The sequence below is a fragment of the Eleutherodactylus coqui genome, chromosome 3 (assembly GCF_035609145.1).
Source record: "Eleutherodactylus coqui strain aEleCoq1 chromosome 3, aEleCoq1.hap1, whole genome shotgun sequence".
NCBI lineage: Eukaryota > Metazoa > Chordata > Amphibia > Anura > Eleutherodactylidae > Eleutherodactylus > Eleutherodactylus coqui.
Genome location: NC_089839.1, coordinates 62,406,329 through 62,418,520, shown reverse-complemented (window position 1 = coordinate 62,418,520; position 12,192 = coordinate 62,406,329). Strand labels below are relative to the sequence as shown.

Genomic DNA, 12,192 nt, shown 5'->3' with positions numbered 1-12,192 from the left:
TATACCTTTTCATACATTTGAAACATCACTTCAAGGAATTTTGGAGCATATCTATTATACCCTGCACACCAAAGTTCTTATTTTTTGTTCATTTATATCATACCCTGACATTTTTTCAAAAAGTGGGTGGCCAAGCATTAGGGGGGCATGACTGCAGACAGCTGTCACACTTGGCAAACTGTATGGCAGAAACTGGAATAGACGAGAAAACGCTAATTTTAGCCACAACTCAGTCGCGGCTTTTTCCCATCCTTGCAGTTTTCGGCCACAGTGTGGCCATCATAGAAATGCATTGCTCATGTGAATGAGGCCTTAGTTTTATTTTATGGGGTTCTCCTACGAAAATGTTCCATATAATCAGCCATTGCAGTCATCATTGACTGGAAAAACCCTCCCGAAAATGTCAGTTTTTTATGTACATTCTGAATTTATGTCAATTGTAAACATATTTGATGCAAAACTCGATCGCCTTAATATTTAACCTCTTTGTGATCTAAGTAATCTTAAGAACCAGTAAATCGTTTCCCCTTTTGTGTTCCAGACGTCATAAGTTTTGAATTGCTTTTCATCGATGTAGCTGTATGACACCTTGTATTTTAAGGTCCAAGTTCGAGTTTTCATAGGAACCAATTTTGGATCTATAGAATGCATTAAATAACTTTGATTAATTTTTATTAGTTTTCGCTGCAGAGTAATGGTAATAAAAAGCATTTTCAGCATTGATTACTGATTTTTTTGGGGGGGGGGGGTTTACCATGTGGGAAAACTGTATTCTGGACGTAATTAAGATTCTAACCAAACCAAAATCATATAGTTTAATATATTTTACCACTTTTCACAATTTAACATCTTTCTTTTTATACAAATAGACTTTCTGTGTGGCACCAGTTTTATTTTTCCGTTAACAGAGCTGGTTGTTTTTTGCAGGATGACTTGTAGTTTTTATTGGTACCATTTTAAGGTTTATATGACTTTTTCATGACTTTTTTTCCTGTTTTGGGAAAGCGAGATAACTAGGAAATGTCTATTTTGGCATTTTGCTTTTTTATTGGCTATATAGGTAATATTTTATAGTACAGAATAGTACTAGATGAGATGTCATCCAGGTCATCAACATGATGATCATACTCTCATACATACTCCGGGAACGGCGCATGCGCAGTTGAGTCTAATGAATCTGCCCATTAAGAGGACAGATGAACTGTGCATGCCCCGATCCGAGAGATCCCAACACATGCTTGACAGTTTAATCGTGACGTTGATAATGTGGAGGACGTCCATATCCCAGTATCAGACAGGGGCAGTGTTAGGGTAGGAACACAGGCCTGCAGAGACGGTCCAACCCACCCATTGGACTGCTCAGCAGGAATTTGCATGCAGGGCAGGAAATGCAAATACCTTAATTTTAGGTATACTTTGCCCAGGTAGGCTAGCAACTAGAGATGAGCGAGTATACTCGCTAAGCCACATTACTCGAGCGAGTAGTGCCTTAGCCGAGTATCTCCCCGCTCGTCTCTAAAGATTCGGGGGGCGGCGCGGGTGACAGGTGAGTAGCAGAGGGGGGAGAGGGAGAGAGAGATCTCCCCTCCGTTCCTCCCCGCCCCCCCGCCGGCCCCCGAATCTTTAGAGACGAGCAGGGAGATACTCAGCTAAGGCACTACTCACTCTAGTAATGTGCCTTAGCGTACTCGCTCATCTCTACTAGCAACATAACTTCGTAAATGTGAATGATATAGCTTTTTTCAAGGTAGGGGTGTAATAGCGCTAGAACTGATGACAGGTTCCCTTTAAGGTCTTTGAAAAATAACTATTATATTAATGTCATTGAATGTGATGTAATAATGTAATGTCAAGTAATATAATCAGTTGTTCTCTTTTCATTTGCAGAAAGAAACAAGAGTTATGAAATGTCCTCCTTTGTGGAAACGAAGGGTCTTGAGCAGCTAACAAAATCTCCGGTAGAGTTTGTAGAGTATCCTTTTCATAAGTGGATTCTGACTCCTAGAGCTTATTCACACCAGTGATATTCTAGCAATGCGATGCCCGCAAAACTTGTACGAATAGGAAATCTATCTTTGGGCGTTACCTCGGAACGCCTCGCCCATTGCTTTCAATGGAACCTTAAAAAACATCGCATGGCACTCACATGCCCTGCAATGCAATGTTTCCCATTGAAGTGAATGGGAAAGACTTGTGATGCTATCACGTGCATAAAGCACATACTTGAGGATCACAATTTCATAGAAGTAATGTGATTTTTAATCAAAAACACTTCACACCTCTTTAAAAATCATATGATGGCAAGTGCAACATTGGGCTGAGAAACCCACCCGTGTGAATGTAGCATTATGTGGTGATGTACATGTGCACTTATATAGATTACCGGAAGCACAGCTCTTCTGGTAAGAGAGGGATTTACCAAATTGCCTATTTGTCTGAAAAAAAAATTAAAGGGGATTGTGTGAGTGTATAAGGGTGCGTTCACATGGATGAGATTCTAACACAAGTTTTATGCGTTGTGAGACGCACAAAACTCATGCGAAGTTAGACCCAATTATCTTCAACGGGTCTATTTACATGTGCTTAAATACCCAACAATCATCCTGTGTAAGAGGACCCATAGCCCTTTGGACTGTGACCCTCCTGGAAACAGGTTGGATAGCAAGGCCATGTAAATGGTGTTCCTACTCCTATGGTGATATCGGATAGAAGTGCAGATACTCGAACTGGTTCCTTTGTTCCTCTCCCTCATCCTAGAAAACTCGTAACAATGAGCACAGAGCTTGAGACACAGGCTTGTCGTTTGCCATTGAAATAGAGACTAGTACTATCAAACAGAGATGGCTACACATCAGAGTTTTGTCTCTTATCCTTGGACACTCCAATACTTCTCAAGCAACCGAGCTAACTTTTACATACGACCGTCGTTGGAACCGGTCTGGCATAAGTCGCTAATGACCCTCTCACCAGTGAAAGAAGATAAGGGGAGTATGACCTGTGCATCTGAGATTCAACCCCTAACCTCCCCCAGCCCTTTACTTTATTGTACTACTTCTGCTCTAGTGCTGATGCTCCGGTGGTCCTCAATAGTCTTTGCTTACTTTCCCTACAGCCATGATGTGTCCTACTTACTAGTGACCACTGTTGGCAATTCTTGGTTTCAGCGATGATACTAGCATGTCTAGTATTCTTAACTTTGGACTTACAGATATAACAAAATGCAGCTGAGTAGAATTTATCCAAAAGGAACCCGAGTGGATTCATCGAACTACATGCCTCAGGTCTTTTGGAACGCTGGTTGTCAATTGGTAGCTCTTAACTTCCAAACAATAGGTAAGAGGAAAGGCTGGTACTGTATGTTGGCGTCATTAGTCTATGGACATATATAGCTGTGGGCATCAGTATAGGGGAGGGTTATAGTTATATGGCACATTTTATTTATATATTTCATAGAGAAACATGGAGAGGAATGATATAGTCAATTCTGCTAACGGTGAGCATCTGTTTTTACATTTCATAATGGAAGATAAAACACCCTGCCAGAAACTTTACTTCATCCTTTGCCCATCGTCTGCTATCCATGACTTGTTTCTAAAGCTCTATTCACACTTTTATTGTGGTTTCCGATTATAACAGAAACTGTAATGAATTGCTGGATTTATAGTAGAGTTGATACCAATGGTTGCCAATGGACCTCGCTGACTTGAACTAAGGTCTGTTGAGTTCAGTCACGCTGGACATCATTTTGGTTGTGAAGAATAAAGTATGTAGCCTTACCATCTTCTGACTTCAATCCACACTGACCGACTGCTAACGGCCACTGACTGACTATGAGCATGTCTGCTAGCAGTCGTTACTCCACGTACAGGTAGATTATCTGCTCTGCGGGGATGACCAATCTTTTATGTAGGGAGATGTGCAACTGAGCAGTGAGCATTGTTATGCTCACATAAATAGTGCTGATCAGACGGCAAACGAGCGCTCGCTCATTCATCAGCTGATTGTTGGTCACTTTACATGGCCCAATGGTTGGGTTAACAAGTGTTTGGGGGAACTTTCGGACCCGATAGTCGACTTGTGAAAAAGAACCATGACTGTTAACGGGAAGAGGTTGGAAGACAGAATTAGGGGTTACGGGTACAATGGTTGTTGTGTTATTTGCTTTCACAACCTAAGAATTGTTAATCAAAGCCAACACTAGTAGAAGCATCAGCAGTGACCAGTAGATGCCACCAGGAAACTGCTGTTGTGCAAACATTTGGATTGCAGTGTAATCATCTATCACTACCATGATGTTCTTTCCATCAGATCACCACCATTGCTAGATTTCTTTCCCTCTACAAATCTGTTGGTGCTCCAAGATGACAGACTTCTATCAATACTATAAGAAACAGAACTTTGTTCTTGAGGTTTTCACTGTTGTTTGCATGAGTCCTCATTACAGCTTTATACAATGTCATGTTTTTTATCTGCTGTATCACATCTGCATATATTTGTGCTAGGATTCAGTTCACTTCCGTTAGGTTTCTGATTTTTTTGGATGTGACTATAATGTAGTCTGCAGCATTATATTTCCGTAAAAAAAAATGAAAACCTCACTGAATGGAAGCAAGTGGAAGCCTTTCTGCTAGCTTACCGTTTTTTTTTTTTTTATTCTATTGAAATCCATTTCATTTCAGTTTCTGTCCTCCAAGAACAGAGCAGATTGACGGAAACTGTTAACTGAAGCCTAACGCAGGTGTGAAAGCAGCCTAAGCCACATGTTCCCAATACTTATAGAATTTTACAGTAAAATCTGCTTAATTATAGCAAAATAGTACAACAAGGACAAAATGTGTTTCCAGACAGGGGGCAAAATGTGATATTAAATGGTGTAACATGAAGTATTGAATGGTCTAAACCAAACACAAAGCATTATACAAAGAGTGAATGCAATAAGTAGGACAGAAATCATCCCTCCAACATTGCAGTCATTAGTGTAGTAGAGTCCACAGCCCTCCAGCCTAATATAGATTTATGAGTATTGGTAAAATGCTGATGTTTTTGCTTTCATTTACAGATTTTTCTATGCAACTTAATATGGGGATGTATGAATCTAATGGGAAATGTGGATACAGGCTGAAGCCAGAGTTTATGAGAAGACCGGATAAACACTTTGATCCATTTACTGAATCAACAGTAGATGGGATAGTTGCAAACACATTGTCTGTGAAGGTAAATCTATCTATCCATATCTATCTATCTATCTATCTATCTATCTATCTATCTATCTATCTATCTATCTATCTCATATCTATCTATCTATCTATCTATCTATCTATCTATCTATCTATCTATCTATCTATCTATCTATCTATCTATCTCATATCTATCTATCTATCTATCTATACATCTATCTATCTATCTATACATCTATCTATCTCATATCTATCTATCTATCTATCTATCTATCTATCTATCTCATATCTATCTATCTATCTATCTATCTATCTATCTATCTATCTATCTATCTATCTATCTATCTATCTATCTATCTCAGAGACGCAATAAAAATTCAAGGGGCATTTCTATCCGAGACATTTATGGCATATCAAAAGTATATGCCATAAGTGTACTCCATATGGGAAGAGACCATCCATTAGTCTCTCTTCATCATAGTTTATATGACTTGTGAAACAGTCAAATGTTTCACTACTCCCATAAGCTACAATAGAAGCAGCCGCTCTCCTGCATGTGTAAGAGGGGAGCTGCGGAGAGATGCAAATGCATGGGCGAATATTTAGGCACACGTGCGAAGATTTAGTTGCATGTGCAATTATTCTGGTGCTTTCAGCGCTAGATGAAAGCCCCACCATCCCAGAAATGTTCAGGAAAGTTCTCAGCTCCTCAGACGTATAAAAGCCTGTGATCTGCGTCACAGCTCAGCCCGGCATTGAAAAGGTGTTGCCGCAGCAGTATGTGAGAAGCTGCAGCACCAGCTTAGAGAGACAGAGGCACCCGCAGAGGACTGTTATTGAAGTGGTGGTGGCCACTGTGTCAGGAGAGCGGCTAGAGCTGCATTGTCTCCATGCTGGAGAGCAAAAAGGACATGATAACTGGGAAGTCTAAGACCAGAGATGCCAGGATCTGCGGTGCAGTGTCTACAGAAATGCAATGATCGATGATGCAAGAGAGAAAGAGTCATCGCTGTGGCTTCAAAGACATGATGACCATCTGGATTTTTGATGGCTCACGGTTAAGGAACACTTCCAATCTGGACCATTCAGAACTGGATGAAGCCATTACTGCCACACAGTGGACGTAAGTGAGGTCGGCCTTGTTAAAAACTGTTCGGTGTTCACACCACGGGAGACTTGTTAGGTAATCAGCAGGCCTGCTGTCAGAGCTGATTGCAAGGGGACTATCATTAAGTAAACGGTTAACAGAAACCACAAAAGGCAGAGGACTATTCCTTATTCATGGACTGTGTGTGTTCTGCTAGGAGTTGTAATGCCATTTAGTATGATAAAATTTAAGTTACCTTTAAGTATATTTAGGAAGTGTGTCGAAGCTGGAGAGGAACCTTGTGAGAATAATTGACCTCTATGACATTGTACGTCTTGGAAGAAGGGACACGGTCCCTACATGTAGCAGGGTCGTTGTCTGCCAGATTGAGTAGATCAGGTGATTTGTTACTGACAGTCCAAGACAATTGTTAAAAAGTGACGGTCAAGTAATTCATGCCTTCCTATGGAGCGGAAGTATTTAATTACTACCGTTAAGTAACGTTTTGGTTTATGTAAAAATGGGTGCTGCATCTGGCTCTATCTGTCACCACAGTGCCATAACACACACCACCTACCTGCTCAATATGGACATCTACTCCTTTCTGTAGTGCTATGCTGGTGTCATAAGACCCCCGTTCTGCCAATTCATGGGACTCCCAGAGATGGCTACATGGTGCACCACTAGTCCTTGCCCGTCTCTGCTCCCGCTGTACATGCCTTTGACATGGAAAACAAGTGAGCAGCCATCAGTCAGACAATCATATCTGTGACCAAATTGTTGTCGGCTGCATAGAATGCTATTGCAAGTCGCGTATGTCTCCTGGGCGACAGGTTGTGCACCCCTGTTCTATGCTATATTGCATTTTTCACTATTTCACTTGAATAATGTAATTTGATAGCTGAAAATTCTTCTTGTGTTTTTGATAACCTCGGGGCTTGTTCTATAGTATCTTGTCTTAGACCCACCTTCTGATGTGCTTTACCTTTTAGATCATTTCCGGACAGTTCCTGTCAGATAAGAAGGTTGGCACTTATGTGGAGGTGGACATGTTTGGGTTACCAGTTGACACCCGGAGAAAAGCATTCAAAACGAAGACATCACAAGGCAATGCGGTGAACCCCGTATGGGAAGAGGAGCCCATTGTCTTTAAGAAGGTTAGTCACTGGATTTTTTACATTCAACAAGTCTATATTTTTCAAAGATGCAAATCATGCAGCATTTTCATGTAGTATTTTCTTGGGACTTCATGCACATGGCTGTATGATACCCCATACTACCGAGGAGCTGAACTGAGTTGTAATCCAGTGCAATAGAAATGTATAAGACCTGTATTGTACCTCCCTACATGTTCTAGTTATACAGAGGTACAGAAATTTTTTATTCTACGGGATTACATATGAAGTAGACAGAAAAAAAATATTGTGGCATGTTCCATCTCATGCCTTTTATAGAAGTACTAGTACCAGTGTTTCTTGTGGCGCAATGCCACTTACTAATATAATATAGTGAAAGGGATTGGAGTTGGTCACAGATCCTAAACCAGCAGAGGCGGACAGCAAGTGTGTGCTTTCAGGACTTATGATGATGTCACTGTCATGTGATCAGTCACCCGGACTCTGAGATCTCCCCTGATCACATCATGGTGACATCATCACAGGTCCTGTAAGCACACAGCTGCTTTCAGGCTCTGCATGTTTTAGGACTTGGGATGATGTCACTGTCATGTGATCAGGGGCAGGCCTCAGAGCCCTGGTGACTGATCCCATGATGGTGACATCATCACATGTAACTCACACAGTCACTCACAAACAGCTAGTCATTAGTATTTTGACTCTCCTCTGGAAGTATTAATGTATGGAGCCACATGGAGTATCATATGGAATGGAATGTATTTTATATTAGAGACTGGTGTAGATATCCTGTTCTTGTGGGGACCCAGAAACTGAAGAACCCCTTTCATTTAAGAGTAATGTGATCCTTACATTTATATAGTATCCTACTGACTTCGATGTATTTTTCGTGTTTTCTTTAGGTAGTCCTTCCCTCTCTTGCATGTCTGAGAATAAGTGCATATGAAGAAGGAGGAAAATTTATCGGTCACCGGATATTACCAGTCTCTGCAATCCGACCAGGTAAGGATGATATAGATTAAAATATCCAATCAAACAATAGGATAAAGATAATAAATTAACTAAATTTAGGTATATCTAAAATATGCATACATAACGAGATATGTTAGTCAGGCTGATATTTAGTCACCTGCTGCCGGCGGCTCCATTGAAGACAATGGTCTGCCGGCACCCCTGCATTGTTTTTCAGGGAAGAGCTTTACATATAAGCTCTTCCCTGAAAAACAAGAATTTTTGTGTAAAAAAATACTTACCTGTCCGCCGCTGCTGTGTCCTCACGGGGATAAAGAACACATCTGCCGGCTCTTCTGCTGAGGAGTATTCAGCAGGTGGGGATTTAAAATCCTGACCTGCTGAATGGGCTGCCTCTGATTGGCTGAGCAGTGTGACCAATCAGAGACAGCATCACCCATTCATGAATTCACCACTTATATTTAAAGCCCTTCCCTGAAAAACAATTACAAGATGCCCACAGCTGGATACCCTACCGAAGCTATCATCTGTGACAGCTGTCATAGGGAATTCTTTATTCCCCACAGGAATAAAGAAATCCTTTGCTGCATCTGTCGCAGACCATTGCCTTCAATGGAGCCGCCGGCAGCAACTGTGGCTCCATTGAAGGCAATGCACGGACCTTCATACACACGTGTTTTTGCATGTACATAGGTGTGCACCTATGTACTCACCTATGTACGCACGAAAACACGCTCGTGTGAAGCCACCCTGAATGAAAAAAAATCTTTTTTTGTAGCTTTTTATCCCTTCTTTTACAAAAAAAACAGGAAAAAAAGTAAGTGAAAAAAGATATTTTAAAAAATAACCTTATATGTCACGGTAAAAAAAAGCAGCAAAAATGATTTTGGTAGCTGTAGGAAAAGAAATAGGGTAGTAAAACCACCACTTGGGTAAAACCCCTAAAAAGCGTCTGGTGCTTAAAGTACAAGGGGTTAAGAAAGCACAAAGTATTGTGCTTTGGACTCATTTTTGATTGATGTTTCTGAAGATCTGGAAGCATGAAGCTACCGGCTGCTATTCTTCATTCAGAAAGAATGATCTCTCCCGGTAGCTCTGCCCTTTCTTCACACTTGATGAGACATCTATCATTTTCCTTCGCAGGCTATCGCTATATCTCCTTGAGAAATGAGAAGAACGTGGCGCTCACTCTACCAGCGATCTTCGTGTACATCGTGGTGAAGGATTACGTCCCCGACACATTCGCAGGTACAGTTCCTCTATTGCTTTTTGCACTCAGGTAAGAAAAAAGGAATATTATGGAGCAACACCGGACAATCAAAAACTAGAATTCAGGACCTGAAATAGAAGGTGACAACTCCACAGTTCCTGATAAAATAACACTTGCAGTTTTTGTTGCCTCCATTTCCCCATACAGCACCTAAATAGAACGACCAACCCCTGCACATGTGGTAGGCCTCCCAGCTTACAATTAATCATGGGGTGCCACATTAAGGCCCTTTTATACGCAACAATTATCGCACAGAAATAGCTCAAAAGCCATCTTTTGAGGAATAATCGTTGTGTGTATATATGTGCCCATCGTGCACTTACTGTCCACTTTTCGTCCATCGCTGACTTCAGGTCTGCTTGAAATCAGCGCTGATAACATTCTTTCAGCAGCTGTCCAGCTGGAGAACAATAGCGATGTATATAGAGAACAGACCACCTGCTGTTCTCTAAATTCATGCAAATGAAGCTAGTTAGCTACTAAAGGGCTGATTAACCCAGTAGTACCTAATTGAAAATGGTCGCTCAAAACTGTCAGTTTCTGACAGATTTTGGGCGATCATCTGTGTGTGAATGCACCTTAAGGTCCATCTGTTATCACTAATATATGGAGCCCATTGAATTCGAGCTTTTGGTCCCAATCTTGAGTGTCAATTGTTAACTTGGCACTTAATAAATACTGAAAAATTAGCTTGACTTATTCAATGGTATTTTGGTATTTTCTAAAAAACAAGTACAGAATGTCAGAATAGCATCTTTTGTTATTTCTGCTCCCCCCAAAAATTGCATAAAAAGTGATCAAAAAGATGTGTTAATAAAAATAATAGGTCGCCCTGCAAAAGCAAGCCATGGTTTAAAAAAGAATTTCTTTGCTTTTTAAGAGTAGTAAAACATTAAAAAACTTTACAAATTAAAAAAAAACAACAAGAAAATTCATATGTAATTCTACTGTAACAGGAATGCTGTAGAAACTACCCCCCCCCCCCACACACACCACACACGCACACCTCCCCCCAAAAATGGTGCAAGTGAATTTTTGTATTTCAAATCACTAAAAATGTTTAAAAGTTCTTCATATCTTTGATCTTGAAGGAGTTCAGGAGTCTTACATTCTTTTGGTAAAGCAATTCCAAGCCCAGTTTCCTAGAAGTTTGCAATATTCTAACCGGTCCACCGATTCTAATCGTGTTCACGTGACGCCATCCCTCCACTTTCACTTGTGCCGTACATCCGACACTTGATCTTTGCTGGCTGGTTTCCTCCCCAGATGTATAGTACTTGTAAGCACCGACATCACATACATCAGTTGGCTCAAGCAACATTTCTCATGAGCACATGTGTGATGCACATAGATCTGCATGAGCATTCATGGATGTAACATGTATGTGAGGTCTTCAGTGGTTGTATGTAACTTCGCGGTATGTTTTATTAGCCCCACAAAAGAAAAACTCTCTAGTTATACAGAATGACATTGTCTCTTTAACTTCCCTCCCACGACCACAAGGTGGCAGCTGCTGCTCAGCTTCTCAGCAGAGCTAGTATATCGCTGAGGCTGTATTCATACATGTGAGTGCGATGTAGGTTAGTGAAAAACGGATCGTTTTACCTGAGACTTCACTGCGATTTTCATGCATGGATGGTTTGTGTAATAAAAACGCCTGAAAAAAGAAAAATCGAATGTGGTTCCAAGAGTAAACTGCTTTACTAGCAAATCACACTCACATGCAAATCGCATGGTATGCACATGCAATGTGATTTTTAACTCTTCCGTAGAAAATAATGCGTGGTCCTTGAACAGGAGTCGCCCAAAAATAGGACATGCAGCAATTTTTCAAACTTGGATTATCGCTCTGTGTGAAAAGATGCTTGAGTGAATTAATCAATTCTAATGAACGGGTTCTTCTCCCGTGCACGTTGTGTCCATCTCGGAATCGGACGGGACTCGCACAGGAAAATCGTCCGTGTAAATGCAGTCTAAAACACAGGGGTTTTCATATGTATCAACAGTAGTCGATGAGACACATTGGGACTTATTTACTAATACTCTCTAAAAATGAGACAACACCAAATTAGAATAGACAGACTTAAAATGCACCAGATTTATCACATTAGCTCTGCAGAATGATAAATTAGTCACATTTTAAGACTGCCTTGTCTAAGTTTAGACCACCTTTTAATTGGCTTAAATCTATGCCAAAAATGGGGGGCGTGGCCTGGCCGAGAGAGAAGATGGCGGCGTAATCTGCAAGCTCCGCTAACCTCTAACACCCACCGCTACTCCACAACAACTCCGGGGACCCTTACCACTCCGAAACAGCTCCTCTACCTTCCCTGCATCTAGCGATGTCTCGCCGCAGACCTTCCCGCTCACAGCCGCGGCGCCTGGAGGAGTTTTTCTCGGCGCCCGAGATCCCGCGCGCTCACAGCCCGACCGGCTCTGCTACAACCGCGGAGGAAGAAGAACTTGCCAGCGCTCTTCCAGATCTGACAGCTGGCTCACCTCCGGAGAAGGGAGAAGAAGAAGGGGTGAGTGTACAAATGAACACCCAGACAC

General features: G+C 41.3%; 1 protein-coding gene across 1 annotated transcript in view; it reads left to right on the top strand.

Moving 5' to 3' along the window:
- Window positions 1–12,192, top strand: part of PLCB1 (phospholipase C beta 1) — a 630,414-nt gene that overhangs the window by 502,751 nt on the left and 115,471 nt on the right. Inside the window, exons 17-22 of the mRNA XM_066595662.1 lie at window positions 1,888–1,972; window positions 3,209–3,333; window positions 5,060–5,214; window positions 7,257–7,421; window positions 8,300–8,399; window positions 9,513–9,617. Coding sequence (XP_066451759.1) covers window positions 1,888–1,972; window positions 3,209–3,333; window positions 5,060–5,214; window positions 7,257–7,421; window positions 8,300–8,399; window positions 9,513–9,617 — 735 coding nt within the window. The remainder of the gene's footprint in view (window positions 1–1,887; window positions 1,973–3,208; window positions 3,334–5,059; window positions 5,215–7,256; window positions 7,422–8,299; window positions 8,400–9,512; window positions 9,618–12,192) is intronic.